Source organism: Stegodyphus dumicola, chromosome 6 (assembly GCF_044657685.1).
Source record: "Stegodyphus dumicola isolate Sdum_Otavi_A_Nest chromosome 6, ASM4465768v1".
In the NCBI taxonomy this organism is placed as follows: domain Eukaryota; kingdom Metazoa; phylum Arthropoda; class Arachnida; order Araneae; family Eresidae; genus Stegodyphus; species Stegodyphus dumicola.
The window spans coordinates 150,219,653-150,235,580 of NC_140773.1; the positions used below are offsets into that span (position 1 = coordinate 150,219,653).

Genomic DNA, 15,928 nt, shown 5'->3' on the forward strand with positions numbered 1-15,928 from the left:
ATGTCAAGCAATATTGTTTTTGACAATTTTACTGAAATGCTTCAGTTTTAATCAATGATAATAAAGAATGACATATAAAACAGCATTATTTTTGACTTGCTTCAGGTCGACCTGAAGCAAGTCAAAAATAATCCATGACGATAAAGCTACTAAATTAAGTGAGACATTGATTTGAATCAGGGTTGGCTACATTTTTATAAGAACAAAAGTATTTTCAGTAATCTAGAAATATATTTACACATCATAATCTTGAAATAAATTTATGTATATTATTTAACATAAAACACCAGTCATGCTTCATTACTAAAATGCTAATGTTACGAAGACATGCAACACTGTTGACATCACATTTTTGCATAACTGCCTGGACTCAAATTAGCATTATCATGTGATGCAATTTGTATCTAATGATGATATTTATGACTGAACATAAATCAGATTTCACACAGCAGATTTTCTAGGCAAAAAGAAACTAAATTCACTCTTTAACAGAGTACCGATGATAATTGTTCATGCAGCATGCATAAAATATGAAAATCAAACTTTACTAATTTGAAAAATTGTACTTGTCTATTATCCAAACAAAAATTATTATGTCATCATATCTACCAATACTGTTCAGAGATCAAAAGTTTCCTACATAGTAATTCTTAAAAAATAAAAACATGGGGGAAAATGAAATGCCAATCACACAATAGTAGAGTGGAATACAATGACATTCAGTAACTTTTAAGTCAAAGTTTGGTGTAATTACAAAATGCAGTTAGATGACTGCATCATATTTGGGAAGTATAAAAAGAAAAGCATATACACTAGTTGTCATCATTTTAATTTCTTAGAGGATGTTAGATGTCATCAGCCAAAGACAAGAATCAAACATCACTTGGAATCATGTTTTTGAGGGAAAAAAGAAAATATCGATAAATAGTTAAGAATAAAAAGTTACAGATTATGTCAGCACTATCAAAAGGTAGACTGCCATATTTAGACAATAGAAAGTATCATTAACAGATGATCCCAGGTAAGAGCACAGAAATTTGTGCTATCATGAATTAATATGTGATGGAAAACAGTAACAGCTTGTGAGTAATATGTGATGAAATAATTGAGCATTTCTCAGATTGCTACAGAAATGGGTATTAACATTGGATTCATGGAAAAAAATACTGCATGAAAAAGTGGGAAAGTCGAAAGTTTGCAAAGACTGATATGCAAAATGTTTATAGCAGAAATAATGAAATATTGGCTTGAATGTTCTCAAATATTGCTCTCTGTGATAAACACCAGTTAAAAATTTATTCACTGCAACTGACAAGGAATAAAACGATCCAGAAATGAAATAAGATAACATGGTCAGGATGTAAATTTTCAGAAGTCTCCAAATTTAGATCCCAGAAATCTACACAGAAGCACTACACTTTTGAGCACTACTGCTCATGATTATATGTCATTAAGTTAACCTGTTATCTACAACAAGCTATAAAAGTCTGTTGCAGCAAAAAGTGCAATAGTGTTACTTTTGCAAATCAATACCTCAATATAATATTCAATACTTCAGCTGTGATGTACTGTAGTTCATCACTGTACTGTAGTACATCACTTCAGAAATGCAGATTTCAGCTTCTACCCATCACCATATTTGCTAGTCCTAACCTCCACGTAATTTTTCATTTTAAAGACTAAAATACAAGCATTTGCATGATTTAGAGTAGGGGTCTTCAACACGTGCCCTGCGGGTCACGAATGGCCTGCTGAAGGCATTTTGGTGGCCCCACATTTGAATTTGAAGAATATTAAGAAATTTTCATTTCAAGAAAAATTTCTTTGTCAGCTTTTTTATGGTAAATTTTTTTTTCTCTTATTAATGATATTAAAACATTTTATTGACATGCCTGATAATATTTTAGATAAAATTCTCTGAAAAATGATAAATGTTTAAAAAATTTTACATTTAATTCGATTTTGATTTGACTTTTTGGAACCAATGTATATATACATATCTGTAACACTATCTCTTCGCTTAGAATCAATTGTATTCTTGCAAAACAAACCTATCTTTTTTATATAAATTTTATGACTACACTTTTTTGACAGACATGTGGCCCTTTTTGTGAATTTAGTGATGTGGCCCTCGAGCGTGAAAGGTTGAAGACCTTTAATTTAGAGCATAGTCACAATGACTTGCATGGATATTGCTCGAGAATGTTTGAAGATTGCAAACCCTTTTTTTTTTTTTTTTTTTCCCCAGTCCAATACTTTACAAATCACCATGCTAAGTACACTGAAGTCAAAGGGAGAAAACCGAGAAAGAAATGTTAGAGAATTATCTTGTACATGTGTGTTAGAAATAAAACTTACTGAAAGTCTTTATAGTTATAAGCATGAAATTTGTGACAAAGGAAAATAAGCAGTAGATCAAAATACATGTGAAACATGTGCTCCATCATTCATCCTCTGAGTGATACAGCTTTTTGGATCTGCCTATTAAAAAAAACTATTTAAAAAGCTTTTTTTTTGGGGGGGGCTAAATTTGTATAATTATAGTATGTTTTCATAAATTCATTCATTAATATAATATTTTGATCATTAAGTAGGAAAATGCAATATTTTAAATAATAATCTCATGGGTGGCTAAAGGCAACCAATCATGCAACTAATAGTAAAAAGGATTTTTTTTTTTAAAATTTTTTTTTATTTACTATGCATTTGGCATTTTCAAACAGGCTAATAAGCCCTTCCTATCCTTACCTAACCAAATTTTTGAACTGAAGAATCTATAATGCATTCAAAATTTTGAAAAGCTACAAAACCGAGCTAAAATAACCTAATTTGAGTTACCTCAGAATTATAATAAATACAGTTTCTTAGGTCAACACATCAACTATCAATGAAATACAATTCTTATGCTATACTTGATGATTTACCCTATCTTTTGTTTTTAGGACAAATGAAATCATTTTGCACCCAGCTACTACACAATACCCCCAAAATAATAAAATATTACCAACCATTTACAAATGCCCCCAAATGACATATATGAGTTACAATCTTTTACTCTACACACAGCCTATGCATTTTATAAAATAAGACTATTTTGAAGAAATTTTGTAAATGTGATAAATTTACCAGTTTCTTTGAAAGAGAGATTTGTACTGACTAAGACATAAATTTTAATATAAATAACTTACTGTCTATATAACAACATTCTCAACCCAACATTAATCAATATGTTACTATTTATCAACATGTTAAAACAAGTTATATAAGTTGTATCAAAAGTTTCATAAGAGATGTATGGAAAAGAAAGGGAGGAACCCAATGATTTCATTACGGCAAGCTAATAACTGTGCCTTGTATTTTGATCTAACATTGCTAAAAGAAAACTGATATTTATATGAACGCAGTGAACTTATAACATGATATAATATGAAACTTCTTTTCAATTTACAAAAAACAAAATCTAATAATTTAAGTCTACAAGTTAACAAAATTTCTAAAAAATATAATTGGAATTTTTTTTTAAATTTTAAACTGACAGTTTATTGAAAAAATAAGCATTTTAAAATAGTACCTCTTTAACTGGATGCTTAAAACCAGAAATGCTGTAAGTAATGAACAAAATTACCTTTTGAAATATGCAATAAGAACAAATGTAAAATACTGAGCTCAAGAATATGCAAAAGGTAAATATATTATGTATTCTAAAACTCTTTCTTTCCAAAAGTAACGAAATAATCTCCCTCTCAACATAAAAATTTTCCATATTTTAGCAGCAGTAACAACTTTTTCACGAACATTACAACATATACATTACCATTGAAAATCAAAACCGATACAGTATATTAGGATGAAAAATCACAAAATAATTTCAATAAACATTAAGTTAAAAAATAAAAATTATATAACATACCTAAAGCCATCAACTTCTCTTTTTTGGGATTTATCTAATTTTGTAACAAAATTCAGACGACCTCCTTCATATCGGAAGAGCACAGGGAAGCAATCATGACCCTAAGATAGAATACAATTTTAATATTTTGGAAGAAAAAAAAAGAATTAAGAGGCTTTAAATATAAGTAAACAATGCATTCAAATATAGCATTTGTAAGAGTTCAGTTATTGAACTGAATCCGAGTAATGCAGAAGCATGAAAATTATTGCACTGCATTTGCATTCATCAATATTTTATATCAGCAAATACACATACATTAATTAAAAAAAAAAAAAAAAAACTTGAAATCAAAATACTCATACATAAAAAAATTCTAATGCTCCTTAAAACATATTACAGTCAAAAGTCGTTAATTCGGACACCCATAATTCGGAATGATCTATAATCCGGACATCAAAACTAAAAACTTTCTGCGCATGCGCCACGTTGACACATGCCCAGGGGCGTTCACGCGTAAGACCTTTTACGACTGCGCATATGAGTGTGCGCAAGTGCAGAATACGTTTTCGCGTGCGCATTTTATGTATAATGGACGTATAAGCTAAAATTATCTAATTATCTATTTCAGTTAATGTTGATGATTGCGTTGTTCCTTAATTTTCGAATTGCATCCGGCTTATTATTTTTTGCAGACTGTAAGAGCAATTTTATAAAAGTAAGCTTAAACTTTCGATTATATCAAATAGAATTTCCGATATACATTTGTTAATATGTAAAGGATCTAAAGCGAAAGTATGTTTTGAAATCCGAAATCTGTTTATCAATTTCACGCTGCTCGGCGGCGGGCGCCTAATGAATTGGAAGTTGATTTGTCAGCACTATCCTTATCTTCAGCGCAGATGTTTTTATTTTATTTGGCTTATAATTCCTTACCAAATGTAGTATTTCATCTCGACGATATGCTCCGTCTTTGATATGATTTAAAACAAGTTCCTTGTCATTATAATTCGCTTCCGATAGCGAAGAAAAGTGACAGAGGTTATTGAAAACAAAAAAATTTCGATTGACAAATTAGTCGGTGTTCTTGACACAGCAATTATAGGACTTGAACGGCGGAACTTTGTAACTGAACAAGAAATTATGTCTGTTTAATAGAATTAAAGAGAAAGTATTATCACATGAAAGGAAGCAAAACTTAAACAACTTACATTGAAAGAAATGTTTAATAAAGTAAACAAATAAATATTAAGCATTTTCTTTTTGCAAATTTTGATACCCTTTAGATCATAATTGTTCTTTATTTCATAAATTACGGTTTCATATTTTTAATTTTAGAATTTCTGCATGCCATCTTACGAGATTTAAAGTGATGATCTATAATCCGGAAAAATCGATAATCCGGAATCGCCGAAGTCCCGACGAGTCCGGATTAACGACTTTTGACTGTATTATTTTTCTTTCATACACTTCTATTCTTCCAATTAATGCCACTTACGGCCAACACTTAAGAAATTAATATCTAATGGTACTAAGCTATGATTTAATTACAAAAGATAGAATTTTACAGTAGGCTGAACAGTGGAAAAACATCATTAAGTTAATTTAAATTCTGCTTTGCAGACACTACAAGTCACAAGACTATAAGCTTTCCCTTCAGCTCAAAATATGACCTCTGGCATTCAGTGAAGTAGCTTTTGGCAATCAAAATACATAGATATGGTGAATTATTTTGAAAAAGTCATTACTTTGTATTTCCTCAAGCTGTACAACACATAAATATGCTTTTCTCGAAATACAGATACATGTTTTTGGCAATTTGCTGCTGCAATTTAGAAAAATTAGGTAAAAAATAACCGACTTATGAAACATTACAGGCATAATAACCAATAATACAGTAAAAGCTTCCTACAGTAACTATCCATGGTGTCAGATGATGTGGGTTTTCTATACAAGCAACCCACTTTGAGAATATGAATATCAGTAATATTCAATATTATTCATGGTCATACATTAAAATACTGCTTACTTTACATATGATCACCAAGAAAAATTTGAAATTATTTTAGTAACCAATTTAATCATATAATAAACTATTTGTAATAATATTTTTTTTCGAAAACTTCAAATATTTCATATTTCTGCTCACATTATATATAAATATTTCTTTTAATTAAAAAATACATTAGAAAGTTATTCAGAAAAAGTATGTATTTATTACAACTAAATTATTTTGAAGTGTTTCAGAATTTACTCATAATTTACAGAAAATGTATAGTATTTTCAAATAATAATTAACAGATTAAATAAGAAATTAATTTTAACTTATCTCCTTTAATGTTATTTATTACACAAGACACAGAAAGTATTTTATTGAATTTAATTAAATGCAGAAAAATTTTCTACCTACACTGACTTTTGTACAGCATGCAACAGAAAGATTAACTGCATGCTATCAAGTATTACTCACAAAAATTCAAATTGTTTATTATTTAGATCTATGCCTTTTGCTTCAAAGCAATCTCTCTATCATCATTTTTGCCAAAAAGAAAAATTATAGAAAAAAACTTGCATCTGGCTATGGTCAGCATGTTTCTTTTAGGTATCCTCAGTATTTTCCAAATGCTATTCCTGGACGTTTAATCTTAATTTGAGAAGACTGGAATGGGTGGGTTGCTTGTACTATCTCATCCCTAACTATTCAAACATCAAAGAAGTCTGCATTAACTATGCATACCGACATATGCAAATTTAACAAAAACTTTATTGCACCCATTAGCAATTAAGCTTAGAAGGACAAGGCAAATTTCTGCCTACCTATTGTCACTAATCATTAAGCACATATGTCTTGGAGTATTTTTAGTAGTCTCAAGGAAGAAAAGAAAGGTGAAGCCCTATATTTCCCCCCCCCACGCACTAGCTTGCAGCAATGAGAACCCAATTGATACTCAAAACATCAAGTCATTTACCATTCATCAATACAGGTTCATTTTATTTTGAAGCAAATAATAATAATAATTGCAACATAAATATAAATGTATATATTTCCTTTTTATGCAATCTTTCAGAATGTTAACATGACAAATATTACTTTTTTAAATTACAATTAATTCTACAAGAATAAAAATGCTATTACTCTTTATATGCTTAGAATAATTTTATAATGAATGAAATATTTTCACAAGTTTTCACATTATAGTTATCTGATTTTCATGATTAAAATAAAATAACAAAGTTTTTTTGCATTATTAATATCTAAATCATGTATTATTTTCTTTGCCTTCTAAAATACTTTTCTGAGATATCATTCAAACTAAAAATCATTATTGTACAACAACTTGGTGTTTTCTCAACTGAGTTAACCACTGGCCTAGTAGCAAAATCACTAGATGCTGGTAGTTTCATCCGGGTTCCAAACCCAAAGAATGAGCTGGGAGCTGGCTGTACAGGAGTTTTCATGGATTTTTCCTTGATTAATATGAATACCAGCCAGTTTTCCTTTGAAAGTTCTCTGCAAAAGCGTTCTTTGCCTCAAGGAAAAAAGCGTAAACTGCCTTGCCATAATCTAAATAATCCAATCTTATCTCAACTTATTTCCAATTAGAATATATTTAATTTTGATAACTTAATATTACTGCATAACTGTTCCACACAAGTTACTTTTTATGTACGTTGGGGGGAATATAATATTTTTAGACTAATAACTAAAGTATTACAAAATATAACGTTAGCTACTTTCATAACTAATTTTTATCATTATTTAAACTGAATACTGTCGTGTAGAGAATTGTCTGATCGCGTTATAAAAACTAGGTGAATGATTTTCTGATTTAAGGAAATCTTAATTTTATTTGATTCTGAATTATTTATTTTAATGCATTAAATTTTGGGGAAAAACAGATGCTTCTGGGAATATTTTTTAGTTTAGAAGAATATTATTTATTTTCCTTTATTTGCAATTTTTGTCCAAGCTTTGATTCATTGTGAAAAGAAGCAGGGAAAAGGAGGCAATTTTGCTAAGTCATGATTTCGCACGTTTTGTCCTTCAGAATGTTCTAGAAGAAATTTCATTGTGCAGTTGACCTTAGGACAGGAAGTACGTGACAGAAGGGTCAGAGGTTGTCACTTAACCTTCGATGTAAGTCATTCAGGTTGGCGATCAGAAGGTCCGATTGTTGGCTAGGTGAAGGAGGGGAGCGCACGCGCATTCGCCCTTATTTCCGCATTCGGGGTTGAAACGCAAATTTTGCCCAAATTAAGGGGGTGATAACTGAAGCCATAGTGGGAGCCCGTGTTTGTGAAGGAGACGAAGAAAATTCAAGTTTTAATCACTTTATGCCGGACTTTCGAAGCTGAAGGATTTGTTAAGTTTCTGGGGTTGAATAAGAGGTAATTCAGGCGGATCACGGCGGACACTATCTGGCCATCGCCTTGCTGTCAAAAAGAGAAAAAAAAAAAAAAAAGATTCAGCGAGTATTAAGTTTTTTTCTCTCCAGCGTGTATTAAATTCTAAAAATTATTGGCCAAGTTCCACCCCGGCCAACGTGAGATTTTATACTTGACATCCTGACTGCGAGCTTGAAGATTCTGCTTGGGCGCTGGTTCTAGGGCTTGTTTTCTGTGATGCTGAGCGAGCGGATTGTGTTGCTGAAAAATAACGGAGTCGGTGTTATCCCAAATTGCGGCCAGTGATACCGAAAGGCGTGAGACTCCTTAGACACCTGTGTTCCCCTTACGGAATGCAATTTTCCAGGAATTATGGTGGACTTATAATCCCCTGATTTCTCCCAGAATGCAAGGCCAGCCCGAGACCTTTCCAGGTGCGTTTCAAGTCGTCAAAACCACTGTGAGGAATGTGAATAAACTGGTATTTAATCTGGAAACCTATTACTTATGTTTTCTTTATATCTTTTATGTGTTTTTTCTTATATATATATATATTGATTTTACATGTTATTTATTCGATCCTCTCACGGCGCGGTCCCGGATGCATTTTCACAACGCAATGCATTACCGTTTTACCTATACGATCATTAAACGTGTGGTAATTAGCAAGCTCTTATGAGTTTAGTTTCTCAGTTGATATTTAGTTAGTTACGGTTTCACCTGTCTGTTTCTGCATTAGTTTCCTCCCTCAGAGGAAGTTGTAACACAGCATTGGTGCCCATGATTTTACGGCAAAGTATAGAAACAGAACATAGGTCGTGACCTCATAACAATACCGCAAAGCATATGAGGTTTATCTGCCTAAGCGGAAGGATGCTTCAGTGGGGGGGACTTTCTTCTGGAAACTAGATTGTGTGTATTGTTTGAGGAAAATAAAAAATCCATGCAACCAACCTGTTTGCTAGGATCCAAAACCTAGTTAAGTACCTGTTTTCAGTGGTCTTATCAAATCAGTCATTGCGGTCTTCATAACTCTGTAAACTTTTCAAATACCCAAAGGAATTTTCACAAGATATGTGTAATAAACTAGATAAACTGGATCTTTCTGATAAGCAATTTTAATTATCAAATACTTTTATAAAAAGAGAAAAAGAAAAATATATTAAAGTACAGCATTTTAACACTCTGAGCAGCATGGCTATTTTTTATCCAGCATGAAATGTTCTGCTACTTACCATATATTTACATGTTATTTAAAATATTGTATTTTCTTATAATAATACATAATACCCTGAAGAATGGAATGTTAAGAAAACAAACAGTAAAAGAAGTACTTCAAAGTAATACAAATCTAATACATGTTTATATACAATATATGTTTTATTACTCAGTTAATCCAAAAAGACATCCTGCTCAAAAAGATGAAATGCCATTCAAAGTAAAGCTCCCTGGAAATAAACACATGTGCCATGCTCCCTCTTTCTACAATGTAAAGTTGATAAAGGTGAGGAGAAAGAAGTGCTTGTTCTAACCTTCATAGTTTCAATAACCTTTCCCCAAGATGGTTGCTTTAAAGTCACATGTATCAGTGCATACAGCTTTCACTGGTGCTAAGGATTTCAGAAAAGAAGTTACAATCATTTGTGGCCTATTCACGAAGGTCTGTATAGATAATAGAGCAACTTTATTTTTATTTATCATTGCCTCACCACAAATTTTACCATGGCTTTGGGCTTCTCAAATAAGTCCTAAGATACGTGTATATTATCTTCAAATGTTTGCCACTGCTGCCTTAGAACTATTTTAAATATTCTCGCATGTTTCTTAGTTTTTGTTAGAAGGTTTTCTGGAACAATCATCAAGTAAGTCCTTGAAAGTATGCTCAGAAAATACTTGGAATTTGGAACAGAATTTGAGACAAAATTTTGCCCTTGCATATATGCCATTTCAGCAGTGAAAATAAGAGAATGATGCAAATTCATTAAGAGATTATTCCATCACACAACATGCAACTGCAGTTTATTTTTTAAAAATAGACATTTCAAGGTCTTTAAGACCCTCTCTCATTTAGGATTGTAACATGTGTCATCACCACTACACAATGCTTACTTTCTCCATTTCATTTGAGATTAATGCTCAAAAATCAGCCTTCATTCATGCACTTTTCATGAAGTGAGGTAAACTTGATGACCTTCCGATGTTGTTGTTACCATGGTTATGAAGCAAGCCAGAAAGGGGCAGGGATAACTTTAAGTAGAAGAATGTACAGATTTCACTCCAGACTATAGTAGAAAAATTCATAAAGAACTATTTAAGTTTGTAAAACAGATCCTGAAAAAAGTGACACTTTTGGCAAGAAATTTCAGATTCAGCAGACTGTATAATATAAAATATTAACTTACAGCAGCAACAATACTTGAATTAGAAGCCCAGGCACAAGTAAGGTAGGGCAGGAACTGTGTCTTGACAGTCATTAAACTGCAAATAAAAAAGAAGATATTTTTAGAATTACAAATGGAAAAAAAATATTGCTTCAAAATACATTCTGGTCACACGTAACACATCCAACTTCAGTACTACAGTTTACCGTAAACCTTCATCGGTTTGCCTTCCACCACACTTTAAATCATGTCATCCGACTAAACAAAAGTTAGCTTCATTTTATTCCTATGTTTTCCATGCTCTTCAAGTTTGCTCCTCCAAACTAGCCCTTGATGAAGAACTAAATTATTTAAAAGCAATAGCTATTGACAGGGGCTTTTCACCCAAAATTATTAATCAAGCAGTTAAAAAATTCTCATCTCAACACACTAAAAGCCACACTCTTGTTTTAGGAGATTATAAAAATTCTGTTGTCATTCCCTTCTTTCCATCAATTAGCTATAAAGTTGCACATATTTTGCAGAAATTTAACTTTCGGGTTGTTTATTCTCCCATCAATAAAATTCGGACTTCTATACTCAATGACCCCATTCCGGATATGAATTCCTGGGGTATTTATAGGATTCCTTGCCAGTGTGGTTTAATTGACATTGACCAAACTAAGAGAGCCTTAAAATTTTGTGTCAAAGAACATGAGGCATATGTTAGAAAAAAGGAAAAACACAGAAGTCTTCTGTTGCTCAACATTGTTGGTCCGAAAATCACACTTTCAATTTTTCTGCTGCTAAAATTATTCAAAAAACATCTTCCATTGGAGAACTGGATTTTCTAGAGGCATTTCACATTCATAAAAATCTTTCTGTTCTAGTTAACGATCCTAATTCCAATCCAAATTTGCCTTCGGCTTTTAGAGAAATTATGCTTTAGTTCTGGTTTCGCCAACAGATGGCGCCACTTGCTTATTCTCGTCCAGGCTTTCTTATCTTATCCAATCATTATTTCCTATCTTGTTCATTTGCGGTTTTGCAGCTGAAGATGGTGGTTCGGTAAAACCATCGAAACTAGTCCTGTGAAAATTTTGTAAATATAACGCTGATTTTTGTTGTTTGACTTCTGAATTAGTATTTATTCGGCATGTTATTGTGTCTTAATTATAGAAGCCCCAATTTTATTATAGAAGCTTATTTTTTGCTTTCTTTTTTGCACGTGGTGTGGCCGCCATTTTGTGATTGTAGGAGTTTCGGTGAGTACTTTTTTGCAATTTTCAAGTTATGTTTATGTTTTGTACATTTGGATATTGTGCTTTGCTTGTCTGATTTCATGCATTTTGCTTACAAACATTTTGTTTTCTATTCATTTCAGTGAGGGATTTTTCTGCTGTTTTGTGTGTACTTTATTATTGCTCAGTTAATTTAGATTGATTTTCTGCATTGTTTATCATGCCTTCATCCGTTAATCGTTTCACTAAATTACGCCTGAAACGGCATAAATTCCTGAATCATCTTGACTTTTTACTTATATGTAAATGTAAAAAATTGATTCCCAATTTTATTCAAATCAAATCTAATCAAAAACCTTCGAGTCGCGTTTTAAGAATTCTGTTAAATTGCAAGCTTGCCTTACTTCGGTCCGTGATAAGGGATACACGTCAACAATTGTCCAAAATTGAACATGAACTCTATAAGCTTCATCTGGAACTCGCTAAATCATATCCAAAATTCACTGTCCTTGAACAAAAGTCTTGGTCTAGAACGGAGAATGCAATTAACCGTCTTAAAAACACCCTTGCAGTTAAATTCGAAAAACTTCTTTTACAGTCTTCCAGTTCAAGTAGTTAAAAAAATCTTCCCATTGTAAACATCAAGCCAATAGTTAATATTTCTAATGTTAGTCTTTCAGAAGAACAAGAGAGAATTCTCAAATCTAATTTTAACTTCTCACAAACCTGTAAACCCTCGATTCCAAAGATTTTGGCTCCTATCGAAAAAGCTTTCAAGTTCAGTAAAGTTTCAGATTCACAGAAAGAAATGACTAGGCATCTTATCGCTCATAATGTGAAATTCAATAATAAACCTTTGAAACCAAATCTAACTGCGAGAGAAAGAGCTACAATGCGCGAAATTCATTCTAACCCGGATATTATCATTTCAAAGGCCGACAAAGGTGGCCAGATAGTCGTTATGGATAAGAACACTTACATCGATGGTGTCACTAAACTCTTAAACGAAGGACCATATAATCCGATCCCTAAAGATCCTTCACCTTCGGACTTGTCCAAAATAAAAACTGCGATCAAATCTTCGCAAATCATTTCGAGCAACTTAAAACATTTGCTTATCCCATCTGTTGTGAATTGTGCCAGATTAATATTCTCTTCCCAAAATTCATAAAAGTGGTGTTCCTTTCCGACCTATTGTATCAAATTTAGGTACTGCCTCGTATCCATTAGCTAAATATTTAGTTTCTAGATTTTCCACTCTATCAGACAATAACATTTACACCATAAAAAATTCAATAGAGTTTGTAAAAAAGGTTAAAAGCATTTCCCCTAGTAATTTACTCATGGTTTCTTTTGATGTAAAATCATTATTCACCAATGTCCCAGTGGAGGGTGCATTAAGATGTCTAGAAACCAGACTTCGTGAATTTCATTTCTCTTGCATCGAAATTGATGAGCTAATTTCTCTCACTTAACTCTGTTTGAAACAAACACATTTTGTTTTCCAAAATAAATATTACAAGCAAACTGAGGGATTAGCCATGGGAAGCCCCCTCAGTCCCATCCTGGCTGATATCTACATGCATTATTATGAATCCAAATTGTTTGAAACTTTAAACATCCCGGGCATGGTTCCGCTACGTAGACGATACTTTTACCCTGTTTGAAGGTAATAAAGATGATTTAAATAAAGTTTTTTCAACAATGAATTCTATTGATCCTGCTATTCAGTTCACTTTTGAACTTGAGACTTGCAATTCTCTTCCGTTTCTCGACATTCTGGTCACACGCAACACATCCAACTTCAGTACTACAGTTTACCGTAAACCTTCATCGGTTTGCCTTCCACCACACTTTAAATCATGTCATCCGACTAAACAAAAGTTAGCTTCATTTTATTCCTATGTTTTCCGTGCTCTTCAAGTTTGCTCCTCCAAACTAGCCCTTGATGAAGAACTAAATTATTTAAAAGCAATAGCTATTGACAGGGGCTTTTCACCCAAAATTATTAATCAAGCAGTTAAAAAATTCTCATCTCAACACACTAAAAGCCACACTCTTATTTTAGGAGATTATAAAAATTCTGTTGTCATTCCCTTCTTTCCATCAATTAGCTATAAAGTTGCACATATTTTGCAGAAATTTAACTTTCGGGTTGTTCACATCAATAAAATTTGGACTTCTATACTCAAGGACCCCATTCCGGATATGAATTCCTGGGGTATTTATAGGATTCCTTGCCAGTGTGGTTTAATTGACATTGGCCAAACTAAGAGAGCCTTAAAATTTCGCATCAAAGAACATGAGGCATATGTTAGAAAAAAGGAAACACAGAAGTCTTCTGTTGCTCAACATTGTTTGTCCGAAAATCACACTTTCAATTTTTCTGCTGCTAAAATTATTCAAAAAACATCTTCCATTGGAGAACTGAATTTTCTAGAGGCATTTCACATTCATAAAAATCTTTCTGTTCTAGTTAACGATCCTAATTCCAATCCAAATTTGCCTTCGGCTTTTAGAGAAATTATGTTTTAGTTCTGTTTCACCAACAGATGGCGCCACTTGCTTATTCTTGTCCAGGCTTTCTTATGTTATCTAATCATTATTTCCTATCTTGTTCATTTGCGGTTTTGCAGCTGAAGATGGTGGTTTGGTAAAACCATCAAAACTAGTCCTGTGAAAATTTTGTAAATATAACGCTGATTTTTGTTGTTTGACTTCTGAATTCGTAGATTCTCTAGTGGGGCTTTAAGACGATCGTAATCAACCAGTGGACCACCAAAAAATTTTGGGGTGACCACCTTTACTAAGCCCAAGATGCGCATACTAGACGAAACATATTTATAGAGCACTGACACTAGCTAGACTGGAGAATCGGTATCTCATAATCAACGTGTGTTTATGTAAGTAAATGATTCAGTGAATGTACAAACAATGCATGTACATTTATTAGAAGCGCACGATGGCACTTAAGCACATAACATCAGTTACAGATTCATCGGTTCACGTATGTTCGCTGTATTGAATATGTCCACGCTTCACAGTCCAGCAACCACTAAAGTTTATCAAACATTCAACTTGAGAATTTTGTGTTACTTGTGCTTTTGTGGTAAAAATAGTAATCTGTCATATTTTAAAAGAGGGGTACAATGTCGAAAACAAGTGTTAAGAAAAGAAAAACATACAGTTTTAATACAGAATGGGAAGAACAGTTTTTCTTTACAACAGTGAATGCGTAATGCGAGTTTTATACATGTCATGCAAGTGTTAAGAAAAGAAAAACATACAGTTTTAATACAGAATGGGAAGAACAGTTTTTCTTTACAACAGTGAATGCATAATGTGAGTTTTATACATGTCATGCAAGTGTTTTGACTTTTCTTTACAATGGTGAATGCATAATGTGAGTGTTATACATGTCCTGCTTTGCAAAGCATGCACGGAAGTTTTGATGCAGACTTTTGGTTAAAAAGCGAATTGCGTAAGCAAAAAATTAAAAGAATTTAAATCGCAATTAATCGGGGACAACAATCATTATTTTATTAAACCCGATACTATAGCTAAGGTTGCAACAGTTGTATCTTTTCATGCGAGCCATGTGTTATCAAAACATGAGAAACCTTTCGCAGATGGAGAAATTATAAAGAAAAAAGCAATTCTTGAAGCCAGTGATTCATTATTTCATTTGTTTGAGAACGAAAATGAAATTACTTCCGCAATTAAAGACGTACAACTTTTGTGGAGAACAGTAACGCGCTATACAGAAATGATGAATACTGATCTGGCTGATCAGCTGACTGAAGATATAACTATAACTGTATTTGCTTTTCCTTGCAGTTTCACAAATCTACGGACATGGATGATATTTCTCAACTTTGCATTTTTAAGGATTTAAGTGTTAAGAATTATTAGCAATATTACTTCTAAAAAGAAAACACAAGGTAAAGATGTTTACTGTGCCTTCCAAAATACATAGAAGAGAAAAAAATTCCAATTCATAAAGTTGTATTGATGACAACTGATGGCACCCCATCAATGACTGGCACAATCAA

General features: G+C 32.5%; 1 protein-coding gene across 3 annotated transcripts in view; it reads right to left on the reverse strand.

The window, feature by feature from the left end:
- LOC118182665 (actin-related protein 2/3 complex subunit 1A-A-like) overlaps positions 1 to 15,928 on the reverse strand; it is a 66,621-nt gene that overhangs the window by 8,249 nt on the left and 42,444 nt on the right. For all 3 annotated transcript variants that reach the window (XM_035352047.2, XM_085819010.1, XM_085819011.1), the window contains exons 9-10: positions 10,678 to 10,753; positions 3,911 to 4,011 (exon numbers count right to left, since the gene is read on the reverse strand). In XM_035352047.2, the coding sequence (XP_035207938.1) occupies positions 3,911 to 4,011; positions 10,678 to 10,753 (177 nt within the window). The remainder of the gene's footprint in view (positions 1 to 3,910; positions 4,012 to 10,677; positions 10,754 to 15,928) is intronic.